The sequence below is a fragment of the Phodopus roborovskii genome, unplaced genomic scaffold (assembly GCF_943737965.1).
Source record: "Phodopus roborovskii unplaced genomic scaffold, PHOROB, whole genome shotgun sequence".
Lineage (NCBI taxonomy): Eukaryota > Metazoa > Chordata > Mammalia > Rodentia > Cricetidae > Phodopus > Phodopus roborovskii.
The window spans coordinates 17,741,749-17,762,575 of NW_026125052.1; the positions used below are offsets into that span (position 1 = coordinate 17,741,749).

At 52.7% G+C, this 20,827-nt stretch overlaps 1 protein-coding gene and 1 non-coding gene across 2 annotated transcripts; one reads left to right on the top strand and one right to left on the bottom strand.

The window, feature by feature from the left end:
- Nucleotides 1–602: 602 nt before the first annotated feature.
- LOC127221958 (small nucleolar RNA SNORA31) lies at nucleotides 603–698 on the bottom strand. Its single transcript, XR_007834514.1, has one exon. It is a non-coding gene; the product is annotated as a small nucleolar RNA SNORA31 (small nucleolar RNA).
- A 2,650-nt stretch (nucleotides 699–3,348) lies between these two features.
- Nucleotides 3,349–18,120, top strand: Slc4a1 (solute carrier family 4 member 1 (Diego blood group)). The gene is made up of 20 exons (XM_051178190.1): nucleotides 3,349–3,505; nucleotides 6,789–6,871; nucleotides 6,992–7,112; nucleotides 8,040–8,113; nucleotides 8,846–9,026; nucleotides 9,139–9,274; nucleotides 9,723–9,846; nucleotides 9,965–10,046; nucleotides 10,159–10,340; nucleotides 10,940–11,150; nucleotides 11,325–11,537; nucleotides 11,700–11,848; nucleotides 11,959–12,153; nucleotides 12,631–12,801; nucleotides 13,155–13,244; nucleotides 13,703–13,869; nucleotides 14,269–14,507; nucleotides 15,465–15,634; nucleotides 15,715–15,888; nucleotides 16,656–18,120. The coding sequence occupies exons 2-20, from the start codon at nucleotides 6,857–6,859 to the stop codon at nucleotides 16,734–16,736; spliced, it is 2,775 nt and encodes a 924-aa protein (XP_051034147.1). The 5' UTR covers nucleotides 3,349–3,505; nucleotides 6,789–6,856; the 3' UTR covers nucleotides 16,737–18,120.
- The last annotated feature ends 2,707 nt before the right edge of the window (nucleotides 18,121–20,827 follow it).

The following is a 20,827-nucleotide window of genomic DNA, read 5'->3' on the forward strand; positions in this document are numbered from 1 at the left end:
CCTCTTGGGTGAGCAGTAGCATCACCCCCACCTCTCTGGACCCTGAAGAGCAGCCACACTTGTGTGTTTTCTAAAAGGAGGCCTAGAGCCAGCTTTCCTCACAGACCTGGCCCTGCTAACTAGGAGAATCTCCCATTTCCTCTCAGTCCCAAGGCCCAGCTAAGGGTGCTGGCAGGGCAGATGAGGGCACTAGAAAGAATGGCCTTTCTAGTCCTCCCACTCTCCACCATGCTCCCCCAGGAGTGCGTGTGCATCCCCCATCCTATTCTGCCTCCTCCCCTGTGACTGCCCTTCTCTGCCTCACCTCCACACTGACCCCTAGCTCTCTTCCCTAAGGAACTTCTTCAAGGCTCAGCTCATCTTCTTCCTGGGGACAAGTAATGCTTCCCAGGTGCTGTCTCCTCGGTTGCCACTCTTTGGTTTTTAATTTATTTTTGTTTTATGTGCTTTGGTGTTTTGTCATGGGTGTCTGCCCCCATCCCCCCTGGAACTGGAATTACAGACAGTCGTGAGCTTCCAGAGTCCTCTGGAAGAGAAGTCATGCTCTTAACTACTGAGCCATCTGTCCAGTCCCGTCGGTCCCCCACTCTTTTTTTTTTAATACATGTACTCCCCAGGCAGGAAGCACAGGGAGCATTTTCTCTAGCATCTTAGTGCAAATCAGGAGAACAACCACACTGTTCAAGGTCTATCCACTCTCCACTCTACCACACTCTTGCCATAACGCTCTGTGTTTATTGTGGGTTGCTAAGGATGAATATTCTGAGGATCCAGCTCGAGCAAGCCACCCACCCAGGAGACCTTCCAGCTTCAGAAACCCTTGCCCTCAACTCAGCCCCGTCCCGCATCCAAAGGGGACCGTGCTTTCAAACTCCCATCCATCCATCACTCCATTTGGTCCCAGCAGTCCATAGAGGAAAGGGATGACCAGAGAAAGGGTGTGGTCACACAGCAAAGTGGCAGAACTTCTTGCCCCAGCAGTTTCTAGAAGCTGGGCTGAGGGAGACTTCCCTTGCGTGAAAGATCATAGGAGTCTGCGTACCTTGTCTATGGGGGAAGTAATTTCTTCCAGAGAAAGTCAGTGGCTCTCCCAGGCCACCCTGGGCACATCTTGCCCTTATTGCACTACAGCTATGGCTCAGCTATCATACTCTGCTTTCCTGGGACCCTTGCTTACTTTGGCTGCCGTTTCAAACCCTGATCTTCTTTGCCCTAAACGTGGGCCTTCACCCTTTATCCCATCTCCATGCAGCAGCTGAGGTCGCCCTTCTTATGCAGGGAGGCTTGGCTGAGGGCTTTCGACAGCTGGGATGGAAAAGGGGACATGAGATCAGTAATGGACTCCATCCCCAGTGGTCACAGCCCCATGCAAATACTCCACACTGCAAGGTACAGGTCACCCAGCTACCATGAAGCCCCTGCCCTGTCTGGCCAAGCAGACAGGGAGGTCTGAGCTGGGAGGCTTCCTGTGAGAGACTGACAGTGGGCTGAGAAATAGGCAGAGTGCTTGCTTGCCTGACATTCGCAAAGCCCTGGGTTTGATCCTCAGCACTGTGTAAAGTGGGCATGGTATTGCACCCCTGTTAGTTCAGAACTGGGACGCAGAAGTTCAAGGTTGTCCTTGGCTTCACAGCAAGTTCAAGACAAGCTTGACTACTATATTTAAAAAACAAACAAACAAATTTCAGACTGGGTCTCTCTACAAATCACTGGCTCTTCTGAAACTCAGTATGTAGATCAGGCCAGCCTTGAACTTACAGAAATCCATCTGCCTCTGCTTCTCAAGTGCTGGGTTTAAAGGCATATGCCACCATACCCAGAAAAAAAAAATTAAAAATAAAAAGGAGAAAGGAGAGGGGGTGAGGATAAAAGCTGGCAGTGCTGTTCACCCGAAGGGCTTCATGAACTCAGAGAGACTTAGTGTCCAGCATGGAGGAGTACTGTCCTCTGGTCATTTTGCTTACAGGAAGTGACATCCCGTCTCTGTCAATTTAGGTATTTCCTCTGCAATGGGGGACTTGAGGATATTGAACATGACCCCAGCTGAACCCCAGCACAGCCTCTGCAACAAAGGCTTCCTACTCTAAAGGGTTCTGCCCTGAACCACTGTCCCTCTAGCTCTGCAGGGACTCAGCCAGCACAAGTTAGTGACTGAGACTGGTTGATTCACTCTATTTGGCCAGCTCTCAATTTTCCTATTGTTGGAGCCTGAACTCGGTCTTGAGTTCTGACTCACAGGTTCTTTCTCTCCTCATGTATCCCAGGCTGGCCTTGAACTCCTCAAATATATATATAACCGAGGATGACCTTGAACTTCTGATCCACCTGCCTCCACCTTTTGAGCTCTGGGATAACATCTCCTGAGTGTTGGAGTTACGCGTGAGCACCACCACACCCAGTTTTATGTGTTGCTGGGGATCTAAAACAGGGTTTCATGCATACCCTCTACTAACTGAGCTCTGTCCCTGACCCTGGGAACGTCTCTTGATACAAGAGGAAACCAAAGCTCTAAGAGACCAGGAGGCTACTCTGGTTCTCACCATCAGTCAGTCAGTGAAGGAGCCAGGCAGAGCATTCTCTTCCCTCCAGGTCCACAGTACCCAACTTGGTCTGGTCTAAACCTCTTCATTCCCACCCAGTGGAACCCATCTGTCAGCCAGAGATAGGTGCCCTGGCCAGGGCACCCCCCTGCCAAGATGAGAACATAGTCCTGTTGGAGGTGTGACAAGAGGAGCATGCGGGGGCCAAGAATGCTGTTACTCTGCCCAGGGGCCTAGGCTGGGCTGCCACAGAGGAGCCAGTGTGCCCAGACATAGAAGCTTTGTGTGCTGGGGCTCCTGTAGGGACAGTTGCTTTCCTGACCGGACATTGTCTCAGGTTGACTGTTAGTGTTGTAGCCTCAAGAGGCCAGCTCTCAGGAGCCAGTGGGGTCTGGGGGACAACATAGTTAAGGTGCTGTAGTCAGGGGCAAGAAGAAGAGAGACTCAATGGGGTTCCATGAGCGTTAGGCTTGGGAGGCTGCCAAGGAAAAGCCAGGCTTGAGGAAAGACATGGGTAGGAAAGAGATGTCTTGAGACTTGGGGCCAGAGTGAAGAGTGGACATAGGCTAGGCAGAAATGTCCCGGGGGCCAGACCTGGAAGTCTGGAGAGCTCAGTTCTCAAGCCTCAGTCCAGAGGAATTCCCAGGGGCCAGAAGGGCCCAAAGGCCTTAGGGGCTGGCCAGGCTGGGTGGGGTGGGCCTGATGCACAGCTGTCCAGATGTGGGTGAGAGATAACTATGTTTATGGGGCACCCAGTTGGAGCAGGGCAAGGAGGTGGGGTGGGAAGGGGCTCCCGGCTGTGGGGCGGGCAGATTAGGAGGCAAGGGCATGAGTCAGGGGTTTGGGAGCCTCCCCCAGGGCACCTGCTGGCGCTGTTAGAGCAGTTGGGAGCTCAGCCAGTCGCAGAGGGCACCAGCAGCGGCGGAGGCAGGACTTCACAAAGGACCCCCAAGGCTCCTGAGCAGGTGGGCAGGGCAGGGAGTGGCTGGGTGGGGGTCATGTGGTATCTGTTCTGAGGGTTTGTGCATGTGTGGCCAGCTTAAATCTGTGTTCAAAGGTTACGACCCCTGACCCAGAAGTGCAGGCGGGTGACTTGGAGGTGCAGGTGGGTGGATGGTAATGTGGCCATGTGCATGTAGCCCCTCAGTGAGCCAGTGGCAGGGTGGAGAGACAGATTCCATACAGAGAGGTATGTGTGGCTGGAGTGCATGTTGGGAGCAAAGCTGAGGCATCCCCCCCACCCCGTAGGTCCTGCCTGCTGTCTATCTACCTGCTCCGTGAGCCCCATGGACTCAATCCTCATTCCTCTCAGGCCCTTCTTTTCTCCAAATGTGAGGCATCCCCAGGCCACCCTATCTCTTACCTGGGAGACCATACATCAGCCAACATTGATTCCCACTTCTAGGGTCTACTTGGAGGCTTGGTACTGTCCCCAGCCCAGAGAGTATTTGAAGTGGGAAGGAGAAGCCCGTTTCCGCTGAGGCTTGATGGGCTCTTAGCTCGAGCCAATTCTATAGGAACTGGAGGCCAATCAGGGAGGGGTGAAGATCACAAACCTGACCTGGATGGCAGTGGCAGGGGCAAAGACAGACTGTGTGCCAGGCACAGGCCATGCATTCTCTGAACGGACTCAGTCTACATAGAGGGCCTATCACAGAGGAATCATTCTTACCAGCTCTGTTTTACAGATGAAAAAACAAAACAAAACAAACCTGAGGCTCACTTGTCTTCCTGAGCCCACAGAGTTCATAGATGGGAGGGCTGGGATTAAACAGCAAACACAGGCGGTCTGACTGCACAATTCATGTCTTAATTTCTAACTCCAAATCAGCTAAGAGTCATTTTCTTCTCTGGGAGGCAGCTCAGTGCAGTGGTTAGAAAAGTTCCTGGAGCTGCAGACCTGCCTCTGACACCAACATTCCATGCCACTGAAGTAGACGCACTCCCCTGAACCTTGGCTCTGTCACACGGTGCCACTGACATTGCTGGTTTCAGCTTAGGGGAGGGGTCTGGGGACTGGGAGAGATGGTGCATCACAACTGCTTGTGAGACAAAAAAATGTGCCACCAGGGAGCTGTCTGTCCTCTGTCCCCCCTCCCCTCCCTGCCTTCCCAGCTGGTGGAGTCTACCTCCTGGGCTCCAGATGTCTCCACTCTCCCCTTATCTGGCCCATGGGCAGCTGGCCCTCCAGGTGTTTGGGGTGCTTCCAAACCCAGAACACTGCAGGCTCAGGGGCCAGGCCCTTATCAACTGCAGGCAGAGTAGGGCAGCTGCACTAACAGTGCACCAACAGGCAGCAACCGGGGCCCCAGGGCACCCTTCAAGGCTCAGCTGGACTCCACGCCCTTCGGATCCTTCTCTTCTCTCTAAAGTTGGCATCTAACAGATGGGCGGCAGACTTAGACACTTGGGCGCTACCCAAGGCCATTGGTCCAGTCAGGGTCAGGGAAGCAGCCTGGGACCCTGGATCCCTGGCAATGCCATGCTGGCCCTCGGGAGAAGCAAGGCCTCAGTCCCAGCCCCACAGTGGGAGTTTTGGTACCTCAGGATCTGAGGCCCAGCCAGAAAACAGGGTGGGCAGGTCCAGAGAAGGAAAAAAGAAAAATGAAGATAGAAGAGAGGAACTGGGTAGGACCTTTAGCAAAGGAAGATGGAAAAAACAGAGAGAGGAGAAAGTGATGGACAGCCCGAGCTGCCAAGGGGCAAAGCCCCAGCAGAGGGCTGTTCGTTCTCAGACTTGAGGACACTGCTGTGGCTGTCACTTGCCACTCCTAAGGACTTGACAATGTCTCTCCCTTTCAGAACCTCAGGACTGTCCAAAATCCAGAAAATTCTCTGTATGGTTCTTTGTAAACATATGCCCTGCCCCCAGACCTTTGCATGGACCCTAGCATGACTTCACGGCTCTACATCCAACCCTCTGCCCTCCACCCTCCATCCCTCTGCCTCTGGCCCGCCCTCTATACCTCTATACTTCTATCTTCTGCTCCCTGTCCCCTGCCTTCCATTCACTGCCTTCCCCCCTCCATCTCTCTGACCCAGACTACTCCTCACTCTCCTCATACCTAGATGGGGCCTCTTTACCTAGCTCTTGAGACCCCTCTTGAGGTCCCTGTGCCCTGCACCTGAGTCCTACCCTTCCTCCTGTGACATTCACTGCAGGGTCCGGCACAGGTGGCCTCCTAAATTCCATCCATGTAGGAATCACTTAGGGCGCCTTAAGAGTAAGGGCATGCTCAGCCGAGCCTCTTGTGCTCAGCCAAGCGGCTACATTCAATGACCCCACCCAAATGCTGGTCACCCCAATGTTCTAGGTGGCGGTGAGTGAGAGGAGAAAGAAAGCCCCTCCCACCCCCAGACTGGCACATTAGCTGACGTGCCCTCACATTCCGGTGTGGGTACACCTTTGTCTTGAGAAAACAGAAGCCGAGGTTCTGTGGCTCTTGTATGGAGCTTGGGCTGTGACGCAGTCAGGATGCCTGTGAGGTGTGGGAACTCCACAAGGACTGAAATGCACAGGAACTTTACACTCAAGTGTCTTTCTTTCCAAAGGATTTGTCAGACAATTAATTGTACACAAAGCAATCAAGAAACCATGCCTGGCTGGGTCAGGGACTGGCAGGGTGGTTAAGGAGGGCCTGTGAAAGAGTGATATTGGAACCGAGATAAGAGAAAGTCTGTTGGCAGAAGGTGCATATGGGAGTGGGCATTGAATGTGCAAAGGCCCTGGGGTAGGCAAAGCTTTGGTGAGTTCTAGGAACTGGAAAGAAGCCAATAGGTCAGGGATAAAACCAGCCAGAGAGGTTGGGTTCAAATGATGAGTTGGGTTCAAATCATGTCCTTCAGGATCTGTGGGCCACTCCCAAGGACACTGCAACCTGGTGTTCAGGCAGAAGCAGCCATTTCTAGGAGAAGGGAATTAATTATGGAGTCCTTGGGACTCAGAAAGAGCAGTTAGGTAAGGCCTGATGGATGCAGGATGGAGCTAGACATCACGCCATTTGACCACTTGTATTAAACACACGAAGGAGAATGCAACCATACTAACGTGTCTCTCAGCCCACTGACCCATATACCTACAAACTCGGTTTCTTTTTCCTTGTCCTTTGCCTCCATCTGATCTTTCTCATGTCCTCGGTGCTCTCCTGGCACTAAAAGTCAGCTCCCTTGGGGGGACCCAGAAGCAGCAGGAGGCCAGTTGAGGGTAAGTGACATGACTGCCTCATTTAGCCTGTATCCCTCTTTCAGGGACCTGAGGTGCGGGTTATGCTGGGGCCTCAGATAGCCGAGGACAACTGGACACTGAGGACAGCAACATGGGGGACAAGCAGGTAAGTGTCTGTTGCGCCATGCAGGGCTCCTGCCTTCGGCTCTGGAAGCCAAACTGGGCTGCTGCTCCTCAGGGGACTTGGAGAGCCACTTAACCCAACCTTGATGGCCTTTTCCCACAGGACCATGAGGAAGTACTGGAGATCCCAGATCAGGATAGCGAGGAAGAATTGGAGAACATTATAGAGCAGATAGCATACAGAGACCTAGACATGCCTGTGGTCCAGATGCAGGAGCCAGAAGGTGAGACCCATCCCTTGTCTTCTGCTTCTACCAGAGGAGCTGCTGAGTCCCTCTAGGGACAGTAGGGACCCTGTCCTTCCCATCTCCACAGCCCAGCCCTGAAGCCAGTTCTCCCCCCAATCTTGGCTGATTGAAGGATAAACATTGTTCTGTTTGAAATGATCACAGGAGGTGACTGGGGGGCTGGGCCCCTTTCACATGTGACAGGGCAGCCAGGTATGTCTAGGACAAGGGCACAAACTCGGCTGCTACCCTGTCTGTCCCACATCAGCATCCAGGCCAAGCAGCAGCCTATTGCTGGAACTTCACTCTGTCTAGACAGCTGGAAACCCTGTGAAACGAGACAGAACTGTGGGGACCCCCTAAGCAGAGACCCCAGGAGTCCATACCACTTTCCTTGGCCTGCCCAAGGTCTTAGGTGGGGAGCCCGAGGCGGGGACCTGTTTACTGTCAACAGGGCCTAAGTGCAAGTGATTAGATTTGAAGTTAAGAGGCCCCCTTGAGAAACGAGGACAATATAAAGGGCTTACCCTATCTGAGTGGAGTGTGGTAAGAGGCTACTAGCAGGCAGGTTAGCTAAGCGGGTGGGATGGGAAGAGGCAAGGAGGTCTGGTCATAGTCATGGCAGGGGAAGGAGGGGATACCAGGATGGGTTTGAACACTTGGGACTCTCCCAAGCCTCACTCAGGACAGGTCAGGCTAGGGGCTCGGATCATCACAATGAATTCAGCGTTCCTCAGTAAGGTTCAGATGGAGGGTGACAGATCCAAGCTGGGCCCAGAACAGGCGCAGGTGTAAGGTTGGGCAGGGGTCCTAGCCCAGGGGTAGTGGAGGGTCTGGGTTCCTGAGGCTCCCTGAAAGTAGGTCAGCAAGGCCTGAGTGAGGGGTCATATCACCAGCAATGCTAACTGGCCCCCGGGTTTTCAGCTCTCCCCACAGAGCCGGTAGCCACATACTACACCCCCACCAGTACCTCCACATCGCGACGAAGCTCCTGTCAGGTGAGGACCCAAACTCCATTCTCTCTCTCAAGTTGCCTTTCTCCCTCAGAAAGGGGCTGGAGGAGACACCCCCATACACTCCCAAGCAGGATGGAGGGATCATCCCAGCCAGGACGTCAGTGGAAGGGAAAGGGGTATTCTCACTAACAGGGAAATGGGCTATTTCTGAGTTCCCTGGACAGACTGCTTTCTTACTGTTGAGGACTAAGCTGGGGCTTTCAGGCCTGGCTGGGCTAGATACTCACTGGACACATAGAATCAAGTGCACACTCTCCTCCTCTGCCTGGCACCCAGTCCCCGCTGAACACCAGGCTGCCTAGCTGGTTAGAAACTGAGTCCCTAAACTGTGGTCCTGAGAGAAACCACCCGGCCCAGGACAGTATGAGTCATGTCCCTCAATACTCTTAGAGACCCAATGGCTTCCCCAGCCCCTTCAGCCTGGGTCACCAGGCCCCAGTTTTCTGACCAAGTGGCTACTTGAGGCTCACGTCTCTCTGAAATGTGGTACTGGCATGCTGAGGAGGACGGGACATGGGGCCAGGGGCTGGGCCAGACCCTCAGGATCCTTGCACATCTCCCCCATGCTCTGAGCAGGGGTCTGTTCCGATCCTTCCAGGGCCCAGCGCCTTTTCTGAGCCTAGCTTAAAGCTGAGTGCCCCCAGGATCCAAGCTTCTGGTCTCCCCCTGGGCTTGCCCATGGCATGATGGGCTAACTTGGGCTGCGGGCCTCAGGTCTATGTGGAGCTGCAGGAACTGAAGATGGACGAGAGGAACCAAGAACTACAGTGGGTGGAGGCAGCACACTGGGTAGGGCTGGAAGAAAACCTACGAGAGGATGGTGTGTGGGGCCGCCCGCATCTGTCCTACCTCACCTTCTGGAGCCTTCTAGAACTGCAGAGAGTCTTCTCAAAAGGTAAGTCCTGCCAGGCCCTCTGTGGCTGCTGCACTAGAGACTTGGCTGGGGCAGCGCTGTGCAGCCACTCAGCTCACCCCTCCCCCACCCATTGCCTATCCATTGCCTATAGGCACCGTGCTCCTGGATCTGGCCGAGACATCCCTCGCTGGGGTGGCCAATAAGCTTCTAGACAGCTTCATCTACGAGGACCAGATTCGGCCTCAGGACCGAGATGAGCTGCTCCGGGCTCTGCTACTCAAACGCAGGTGCTCTGCCTGCCAGGACCTGAGTTTCTCACGGGCTCCTCCCAACCCCCTACCCCAAGGTCCCCATACCCTCCCTCAGCTCCAAATGGACCCCACCCCATCAGGCAAGGGGCCTATTGTCCCCCACCATAGCGCTCACATTTGTGTGACATCCCCAAAGGGAGACTGTGGCCTCCAGTTCACACTTACCGAGAGAGCATGGTCTTGAGGCCCTTTCTTCCGGCCATTGTTTGCTCCCACCTAGACATCCCAGACAGGGGCCACCTACTTCCATCCACGCTGTCCTCTAAGAGGAGACTCTGGTTTTCCTTCTCTAGGATCTGTCTAGCTTGGTCACTGGGAAAGCCCACTGTGCATTCACCTTTGTCCCTTCGACCACTAGTCTCCCTTTTATGGAAAACTCAGTCCAAATAGCTTACTCAGCTTCCGTCACCTGTATGTTCTGTAGCCATGCTGAGGACCTAAAGGCGCTGGAGGGAGTGAAGCCTGCCATCCTGACCCGCTCTGGGGGCCCTGGTGAGCCCCTGCTTCCCCAGCAGCCGTCCCTGGAGGCCGAGCTGTTCTGTGGGCAGGTGAGGCTACAATGAGGTTGGGAGTGAGGGGGGTTTTGAGGGAGGCAAAGGCTCGATGCTCAGGTCTCCTAGGTTCAGTGTGACCCCAGGACCCCTTGCCTCGCCTTCCTCCCCACAGGCAGAGGTGAGCCCAGAAGGAACCCCGTCATCTGGGACTCTGAAGATCCCCCTAGATTCAGAAACTGTACTGGTACTAGTGGGTAAGAGCCCTTCCCCTCCACGTACCCCACTTCAGGCCCTGGGCAGCCCCTCTCTTGAATTCATACACCGAGTCCCAGAGGCCTGACTTTCACCATGTGCTGCCTCCTACAGGCCGTGCTAATTTTCTGGAGCGGTCTGTGCTGGGCTTCGTGAGACTGAAGGAAGCTGTGCAGCTGGAGGACCTGGAGTTGCCAGAGCCTGCACGCTTCCTTTTTGTTCTGCTGGGACCTGAGGCTCCCCATGTCGACTACACTCAGCTGGGCAGGGCTGCAGCTACACTCATGACAGAAAGAGTGAGCAGGGGCTGGTTAGCCGGGGAGCTGGCGGGAGGGCAGAAGGCGGCAAACTCTCCCGTCTGGACTGGCCTAGCTGACTTTAAATTCACTATCTGGATCCATCGGATTGAATTCTGCTTGCTCCTGCCTGGCCTGGCAGGTCCAGTCTTATCCTGGCCTGCATTGGACTGGCTGGTCTAGTCTGACCCAATCTGGCCCATCGGGACCGGTTCTAGCTGGCCCAACCCACTATGTGGTGTATCTAACCCACCAGAGATAACTTTAGCTCCTCTTTCTCCACCCAGGGTGCCTGTCTCCCCAAAGCTGGTCCTTATTGGGCAGAGGGAGCAGAAAGAACCAGGCCCTATAATGACAGCCATGGTTTTGGTGGCTGGTCCCTGGTCATACACATCCAGCTTTCAAGTATTTTGAGACAAGGTCCCACCAGGTAGCTCTGGCTGGCCTGGAGCTTGTTATGTAGCCCAGGATGGCCACAAACTTAAGGCAGTCCTCCTACCTCCACCTCCTGACTACAGGCAGGCACAACTTGGTTGTCCTGTTAACCTGAAGCCTCCTGTCTACAGCCCCAGTGTCCCCACCCTTTCTCCCTCCCACAGGTGTTCCGCACAGCTGCCTACCTGGCACAGAGTCGAGGGGAGCTGCTGAGTTCCCTGGAGGGTTTCCTGGACTGTAGCCTGGTACTGCCCCCCACTGACGCCCCTTCAGAGCAAGCTCTGCTCAACCTGATACCCGTGCAGAAGGAGCTGCTTAGAAGGCGCTACCTGCCCAGTGCCACCAAGCCAGACCCTGCCTTATACAAGACCCTAGGTATCTGTTCTGTTCTTGATGGGGCTTCCTGATCTCCCATGGGCCCCTGGGCCCCCAGCACAGTTCCCCTTTCCTGTCAAATACCCTCTAGCATCTGTCCTTGTGATCAAGTTTCCCAATCACCCTGGCCATTCCTATTCGCTCTTCTGACCACGTTCCTGTCCTCTACAACAGACTTGAATGGGGGCCCAGGAGGTCCTGGTGATGCAGATGACCCTCTACGGCGCACAGGCTGGCTCTTTGGAGGCCTGATACGCGACATCCGGCGCCGTTATCCTTACTATCTGAGTGATATCACAGATGCACTCAGCCCCCAGGTGCTGGCTGCTGTTATCTTCATCTACTTTGCTGCCCTGTCACCTGCCGTCACCTTCGGTGGCCTCCTTGGTCAGTGACAATTATGGTCCCGGTAACACTCACCTCGAATCCTCTGACCCCTGCCTCCTTACCCCTGACCCAATCTGATGCTATGTATGCTTACATGATTTACTCTTTTGGTCCTTTGATAGAATCTCTCCATCTTGACATTTGTGTTGCTTTTTCCCACAGGAGAAAAGACACGGAACCTGATGGGTGTGTCGGAGCTGCTCATCTCCACAGCAGTGCAAGGCATTCTCTTTGCCCTCCTGGCAGCACAGCCCCTGCTGGTGCTTGGCTTCTCAGGGCCCCTGCTGGTGTTTGAGGAAGCCTTCTTCTCGGTAGCACTGAACCAAACCCTGTGGCTGACCCTAGCTCACCTGCCTGACGCTCAGGACGTGACTAAGCCCATGTTTGTCTGACCAGAATTCCTCTGTCTAACTGTCTGCAGTTCTGTGAAAGCTATAACCTGGAGTATATTGTGGGCCGTGCGTGGATTGGCTTCTGGCTCATTCTGTTGGTGGTGCTGGTGGTGGCCTTTGAGGGCAGCTTCCTGGTCCGATTCATCTCCCGATACACCCAGGAGATCTTCTCCTTCCTCATCTCCCTCATCTTCATCTATGAGACTTTCTCCAAGCTGATCAAGGTAGGACCCGGGGGATGCTAAGACACATGTGTGTGAGGGTGTGTTACCTTATGTGTCTGTACAGCATGACCGTAGCCATGTTTCCACCTGTATACACAACCATGAACATGGACACATGCATGTTTCTGGGTTCACTTAAGACTGTACAATTGGGTTGCCTGGACATATATACCTATACATGCATGCTTATTGTTTCTTTGACCCTTCCCATAGAAACCAACTGTTCTTCATCTCTAAAAAACAAGCTGGTTAATATGTCACATGAGAAAGAAGGTGGACAGATGGATGGATGTGTGCATGGATGGATGGTGGGTGATGGTTGTGTGGACAGTAGATGGGTAGATGGATGTCTGGATGTGTAGATGTATGTATGTATGTAAAGACAGATGGATAATAGTGCCCAGTCAACTTACCTGAAATTGTCAAGTTCAAGCCAAGACTTGGGAAGAAACCCAATGCTTTGTTTTTCTGTTATAGATTTTCCAGGATTACCCACTACAACAGAATTATACATATGTTCCGATGAAGCCCAAACCTCAGGGCCCAGTGCCCAATACAGCCCTCTTATCTCTTGTGCTCATGGCTGGTACCTTTTTACTTGCCATGATGCTGCGAAAATTCAAGAACAGCACCTACTTCCCTGGCAAGGTCTGTGCACCCCTATCTGACCCTCACCAACCCCTAGCTTCTTTCTCCAGTACCCTTGGCTCCCCTTCCTACCCCGCCTCTCTATCCCCAATACCTGGGCCCAGTGGCTCTCTTCTGATCCAGGGTTCATGCTGCAGGCAAAACCATCTCTGCTCAGAACCAAGATCCATCAGGGAACCAGGGACAGACAGTTCTTGGAAGAGGGATGAAGGTGGGGTCAGGGCAGGGTGGGGGCAGAGGAAGAAGGAAGGAGGGATGGTTGGAATAGAGACAATCATTAGTTCTTGATGGGCCCCTTGGGAAGGAAAAGGGGGTAGGATATTGACACAACTGGTCCCTTCCTCTGTCCACAGCTCCGTAGAGTCATTGGGGATTTTGGGGTCCCCATCTCCATCCTGATAATGGTCCTGGTGGATTCCTTCATCAAGGACACCTACACTCAGGTGACTCTGCCATGCCGCCCTAACCTTCATTTCTTTCCCCTCCCCATGCCCTGCCAGCTAGAACTCTCTTTCCCCGTCCTTGGTCTTCCAATAGTCCCCCAGGAACGTGCTAGCTCAAACAAGAGCCCAGGCCACATTCCCCTTCTTATTCCTTTGCCCAGGGCAGAAAGAGAGAGTGGCTTTGAGCTAGGTAGGTCTTTGTGCAGCATGGGGCAAGCTATAGTAACCTCTCTGCTCTTGTTCCTCGTCTATAACATTGAGACTGAGAAGGTACATACAAAGGGCTTAGAGAACTAGCTAGTAACAGAATAAATGCTCAGTATAAGCAAGTCCTCGAGCACTTCAACCCAACTCCCTGCCCTGGGCCCTTAGCTTCCCTGCCTCTACCTCTCCCTATCTGCCTGGCCCCACAGTCTCACAGAAACTTTCTCACACAGAAACTTTCTCTTCTCTCACAGAAACTTTCAGTCCCTGATGGCCTCAAAGTGTCCAATTCCTCTGCCCGAGGCTGGGTCATCCACCCTCTGGGTCTGTATAACTATTTTCCCTACTGGATGATGCTTGCTTCAGCCCTGCCTGCCCTGCTTGTCTTCATCCTCATATTCCTTGAGTCTCAGATCACCACGTAAGAGCAAGGATAGAGGCTTGGGTAGGGAGGGCTGGAGGCAGGGAGGGAAGCAGGCTCTGGGCCAACAGGAGACTGGCCAGTGGCCCTCTGCTAGCAGATGGGAGTGATGGACCATCAGAGGCAAGTCTGAATTCTGTGGCCCCTGGGGTGGCATCATTCGAAGAGCATGTAACCAGTGAGCTATGAGATGAGTTGCTGGACGGTGGGAGGGGCCTAAACTGGCAAGGTTCCTGACTTGGGCAAGAATACTTAAGGGTGTCCTAGCCCTCAAGAATCTGGTTCTCAAATAGCCAGTGGGAGGGAGCCAGGAAATAAAAGGAAAATGGGAACAGTAATCAAAAAGAGAAACGAGGAACCTAAGGAGGCCTAGTTCACCAGATCTCCTTTTACCCCTAGGCTGATTGTCAGCAAACCAGAGCGCAAGATGATCAAGGGCTCTGGCTTCCATCTGGACCTGCTGCTGGTCGTCGGCATGGGTGGGGTGGCTGCCCTCTTTGGGATGCCTTGGCTCAGTGCCACCACTGTGCGTTCTGTTACCCACGCTAATGCCCTAACAGTCATGGGCAAGGCCAGTGGTGAGATCCAAGAGGTCAAGGAGCAGCGGATCAGTGGGCTCCTGGTCTCTGTGCTCGTGGGTAAGTGAGGCCGGCCATGCCCCTGCCACCCTGCTCCACTCCCTCCTGGCCCTTGTTCTTAGGATTGGCGGGGGGGGGGGGGGGGGGGGGGTTCCACCCACTTAGGGATCCCACCTCCACCATCGTCCCCTGCCCAATCCCGACTCCTTCTCTTGGGACTAGGGACAAAGCTCCTGTCCATCTACTCTGCATCTACACATCAATTGCCCAAGCTTCCCCATCACCAGTTACTCACAGGAGGGGGATCTGGCAGAAGCCAGGAAGCACAAGGGCCCTGGGACACAGTGGTGGGCGTTTGTGCAGGGCAGGAAGACTGTACTTAGCGCTCTTCAGATCAGACCCTGCCTCCACCCGTTTCCACAACTGTAGCCAACAAATATGTAATAGACTGTGGGGTTTCACCCTGCCCTGCTGCTGCTCGCTGGATAACTTCCCTGGCGTCGGGGCATCAGTTTCCCTATCTGCACAGTTAGAGGGTTTATTAAATCCCTGAAATTCTTTTCCGGATCAGTTGCTCTAGGGCTGACACCACAGCTCAGTCTAAGGGAGAGCTGAGGGTTCCTGGGCTCCATAGGGTTTCTCGAGAAGCTGAGTCCAGTTGAGTGAGCAGCCTTATAGTCACTGATGAAAAGGCCTCAAGTTCTCCCTTCCCTCCCTCCCCTTCTCTTCCCTTCTCTAGAGGATGATGGAGGCATTCTGGGGTGAGGAGAAAGGCAGACTCCTCTGACCGTTGTGACTGTGCCCTGTAGGCTCAGGGAGTGGGTGTAAGGCAGGCAGGCAGGACCTTGACTCCTTGAAAGCATAGCCTTAGAAGTTGTTTACCCCTGAGCCTACAAACAGCTATTGCAGAAAAGTGTCACACGGTACTTGTGGTTTCATGCTCAGTCCCAAATATGAGCTAAGCCCTGTTGGTGCTGGTCCCTGGGTGACCTGAACTAAGAGCGTCCCTCCATGCAGGACTGTCCATCCTCATGGAGCCTATCCTGTCCCGCATCCCCCTGGCGGTGTTGTTTGGCATCTTCCTGTACATGGGGGTCACATCCCTCAGTGGCATCCAGCTCTTTGACCGCATCTTGCTCCTGTTCAAGCCGCCCAAGTACCACCCCGATGTACCCTTTGTCAAGCGGGTAGGTGACTTTGAAGCTGTCCAGCCAGAGTGGGCCAGGGGGTCAGAGCAGAGCAGCCAATGACCTCCACTTCCCCACAGGTGAAAACCTGGCGTATGCACTTGTTCACGGGCATCCAGATCATCTGCCTGGCAGCGCTGTGGGTGGTGAAGTCCACCCCTGCCTCGCTGGCCCTGCCCTTTGTCCTCATCCTCACTGTGCCTCTGCGTCGCTTCCTGCTGCCGCTCATCTTCAGTGAGCTGGAACTCCAGTGTGTGAGTAGTGGGGGCCCTGAATGGGAGGGCAGGGGAGGGAGAGGGACAGCAAGAAAGCCTGGTCTTGGAGCTAGGGAGACGGCTGAGTGAAGCAGGTAACCATAGGTTTAGGAACAGAGATGTAGTTCGGTTGGTAAAACACTTATCTCCTATGGGAAGATCCTGGGTTCAATTCCTGGCACCACATATGTGGAGGCACACGCCTATAATCCCGGTACTAGGGAGGTAGAGGCAAGGGAATCGGAAAGTCTCGGTCATTCTTGGCCACACAGTTCAAAGCCAGCTTGAGTTATATAAGACCCCATCTTAAGAAAGAGGAAAAAAAAAAAAAACAGTCTGTGTTCAGAGACTTTGTCTCAGTCTTGGACTGCTGTGTCCTAGTATGTGATCTGGAGCAAGTGACCTCATTTCTCTGTGCCTCACCAGCGCAGGGAGAAATAATGACAGGTTGGCAGCGTTACGAGGTGCACAAGGTGTGTTCCACAGGAGCTGGCCAGCAGACTGTCCTATCATCTCCCAAGTGATTAGGGACATTCAGTGTAGGCCTGGGGCTGTCATGGTGAATTGGTGAAGGGATCCCCTGCCCACCTTTTGCAGGTCCTCCTCACCAGACCCCCAGGGGCCACTTGCCCTATGTAAACTGCTCATCTATTAGGGACAGCACAAGACTTGTTCAGGCCGGTTCCTAACTTCAGACATGCTTTGTAAGTCCCTGAAATGGCTGCTCCAGTCCAGTCTCTCATCCTTTCTTCCTCCCACCCCTCTAGCTGGATGGTGATGATGCCAAAATCACCTTTGACGATGAGGAAGGTCTGGATGAATACGATGAAGTGCCCATGCCTGTGTGAGGGGCAGGCCCAGGCCCCCAAACATTCCACTTCCCCACCCTACCAGGATGAGCATTCATGGGCATCTTATGGCTGTGGGTGGGGAAGGAAGGGTTTTCTAGGAAACACTCTACCTATGGCGCACTGGATTTTCTGGCTGAAGATGACCAGAGCCATATCAGGGAATTGGGGTCACAGTCTCTTGTGTCTCTATGGGTTCCATGCTGGAAGTGTTAAGTCTGAGCCACCTGCCTTCATGGCAGTTATAAATAGCAAAGGGGAGAGATGGAAGGCACTCTTCAGGTTCCTGCTGGCTGTGTGACCTTATGTAAGTCCCTTGACCTCTCTGGCTTCTGCTTCCTATTCTATAAAATGTGTGCCTTGATAATATTGGTCATGTAACCACATGGTCTCTGAAGACCAATGGCAAAGTGAAAGGACCATTCAACAGCAGCCATCCTTTTCTGAGCCTGCCTGAGGTCACACAGCCCCTCCACCCCCCCTCCCTGCACAGTGGGACCTGAGCCGTGGCCTCCACACATCCCTCCTTCCCTGATGACTTCCTTCCCTGCCCTGGGCTAGCCCTGCCCCAAGACCCTATTCTCTATACCCAGAGAGGTACCGGTGAGAGTAAGTAAGGTCCAGGTGAGGGGCTGAGGCTCACACTCCTAAGTGCTTGCTTCCTGCCACCAGACACTCATTCATTCATTCATTCACTCACTCATTCATTCATTCATTCATTTACTCCATAGCCGCCTGGTGGACACAGAGGGGACTGGGTCAAGCCCCTACCTCAGGGAGGGGCAACACACAGTTTGCTTTGGACTTGGATGGGGATAGAGGGTGGGTGGGAAGATTGTAATTTATTAACTGTATTTTTAAAGTGCTTCTCGTGTGCCACGGTGAGAGACCTGCTGTGTCCAACCCCAATTAAACTGAATCTTGGGAGAACCCAAGGTTTGACCCATTGGAGAAGGAGACAGTGCTTGCTCAGAAAAGGGATTTAAAAAAAAAATCTTATTATTTTTTTTTAACAAAACACAAATTAAAAAAAAAAAAAGGTTGAAAGAACCAGAATTTGTGAGGAAAACACATCCCCGCCTCCCAGCGCATCTCCTGCTCATCCGGCAACTGAGGAGAAGAATGGTACCTACCTTGTAGGGGAGTTGGGAGGACTGATTGACAGTGTTAAGAAGGAAAGAAAGCACTGAGCCCAGAGCCCTCCTTGTGGGGAGCTGCTGGTGTGACTGCTCCTGCTCCGATGGTCACGCCCCTGTCCTCCCCTCCTGCCTTGCCCTTCTCCTTGAACTTCGCCAAAGAAAGTGGGGATTGTCCCCCACTCAGCCAGCGCCCTTCCCCGCTGTGCTTGGGAATAGGTTTTGCCAATAAATATGTCTGTGTTAAAGGGGTGCCTTGCTTGGAGTCCTGTCTCAGAGCTGGGATGCCCCAGGGGTCTTGACTGGACCAAGTAGACAGGAAGGCATTAGGTGGATCCCATGCAGGGCTTCTGCAATGCCGGACCACTAGAGTAGTGCTGGGCGTGGCCCTGAGCCTAAGTGGTTCCTCTAGGGTGAATTTGCTCTCTGTACAACCTTCTGAGTAAAGTAAGCAAGACCGGACTGGTGGGGTGTGGGAGGGGCTGTCAGAAGACTTTGCCTTTGCGCTCCTAGCTCCCCCAAGTCTCTTTAAACCCATCAGTCAGCTCTGTATCCTGGATCCAAAAGCGGGAGCCTTTGAGTCAAGAGGATGTTAGCTTTCCAGAGGCTGCCCGTGAGCGTGGCCTCTCTCCCTCTCCCTAATCTTCTCACCCCAGAACAACATCTCTTGACCAACTTTCCATTAACCCTCACTCTGATCCCCTTTAATGTCTCCTCCCGAGCTTCCTTCAGTTCTAGGGTGTTCCTAGGCCAGGGTGTGGCCTCCCCACCCTCCTCAGCCTTCAGGAAGAGGTCAATGTCGGAGAGAGCCTCCTGGCTTCCTTCCCTGGGTCTGTATTTACTAGCTGACTGCCCCCAGCTGACCCTTCCCAGGCTGGCTGGAGCGGAAAGGCCGGGTGCTAACTGGGCTCCAAGGAGAACCATCCCAGAGCCTTCTTCCCCATTCACACCAGCTGCACTATCCCCAGGGCTTGCATTTCCCTCCCCCTTCCCCTCACTTCCAGTCTCTCTGTGGAGGTCTGAAGCCCAGCATATTCCCAGCCCCTCCCACTAGCAAACTGGGCAGCCCAGGGCAATCCAGCAGCACTCAGGGCCTGGATTTCCTGCTGGGCCTATTCTTACACATCCTTCACTTTCCTGAGGGAAGAACCAACCAGCTCTAGGAAAGGAAGGTCACCTTGACTTGGAGAAGCTCGTACCCTTCAAAGCTTACACACCTCTCCAATTTTTTGTTTGTTTGTTTGTAATTTTTACTTTTGAAACAGGGTTTCTTTTGGCGGCTGGCGGGGGGGCGGGAGGACTGAGGTTCGAGACAGAGTTTCTCTGTGTAGCTTTTGGAGCTTGTCCGGGAATGTATCCTCGAACTCAATAAGATTCACCTGCCTTGCCTCCCAAGGGCTAGCATTAAAGACGTGCATCACCACCTTCCGGCCCTGAAACTGGATTTCTTAGACCCCCAAGCTGGCCTCAAATTTACAGTGTAGCTCAGGACAATTGAACTCCTGAATCCCCTGCCTCTTGAAAAATGTCTTACCCACATAAGCTTCTCCGAGGATGCAGCAATCCAAATTAAACCAAATTAGAAAAAGCCCACGTTTAATGGATGCAACACTCCCTGATAGCTTTCCGGTCCCCCCCCCCAAAAAAAAAAAGGAGATGGGTAAGAAATAGGCTTTCTGAGATGTAACAGGGTTTGGAGAGAGAGAGAGGAGAAGACTTGGGGTGAAGCTTCTACCAGAACATTCAAGACTCTTTGGGTCTATGGATGTCAGAGGCTGGGGTGAAACTTCCACCGGAACACCTCTGAGCACTGGGATTATAGATGATCATACAGGCTTCCAAACCTACCCTCTCCAATTTCTAATCTCTATTGTGAAGACAGTTTGTGGGGTGTGAGGCCGGAACACTGGCTAGAGTTCTTAGAGCACTACTAGTCGAGTTCTTAGAGCACTACTAGTCACAGGGCTATCTTGCCACCCAAGGAAATCTTGAAGGCCACTAGCAAAGTTAGGTTAAGATGTTTTTGTTGCACTCAGGAGGCAGTGGGTTCTCTGTGAGTTCAAGGCAAGCCTGGTCTACAGAGTTCTAGGACAGCCAGGACTGTTACACAAAGAGAACCTGTCTCCAAAATAAGAGAGAAACAGAGAGAGAGAGAGAGAGAGAGAGAGACAAAGTTTATAAGGTTAATAAACATAAAAGCTTCAGTTGTTTATCTAAGATGTTTTAAGCCCTAAAATGATATTTTTAGGATGGTAATACAAGTTACCACAGAAAATGGTTTAAGTACAAAACTTTGGACTCATCAAGATAAATTAGAGAGTAATTTCTCCAAATTTGGCAAATACAAATGGACTGGACGTCGTGAATGTATTTCTTACTTGATAATTGTTCTTACTGAATATAATTTTACTGTATTGGAGTTAAAACTTTTCCTTTTTATTTAGACAAAAGGGGGGAAATGGGGTGGGATATTTGTATACTGTATGAACATACATTTCTGTGATTGGTGTAATAAAAAGCTGAATGGCCAATAGCTAGGAGGTATACGTGGGACTTCCGGGCAGGGAAAGAACTCTGGGAAGAATCTAGGCGTGCTGCTGATGACTCCAGGAGACATGGAGAAGAAGCAGAAGATGCAAGATGGAAGAGAAGTAATGCTATATGATAGAATGGAGATTAATATAAATGAGTTAAAGTTATAAGAGCTAGTTAGGGGGCTGGAGATATGGCTTAACAGAGTACTAGTTGCTCTTCCAGAGGTCCTGAGTTCAATTCCCAGCACCCACATGGCAGCTAACAACTGTCTGTAACTCCAGGATCTGATACCCTCACCAGACATATACATGCAAACAAAACACCAATGCACATAAAATAAAAATAAATTACTTTTAAAAGAGCTAGTTAGGAGCAAGCCTAAGCTATAGGCTGAGGCTTCATGATTATCAAGAAGTCTCC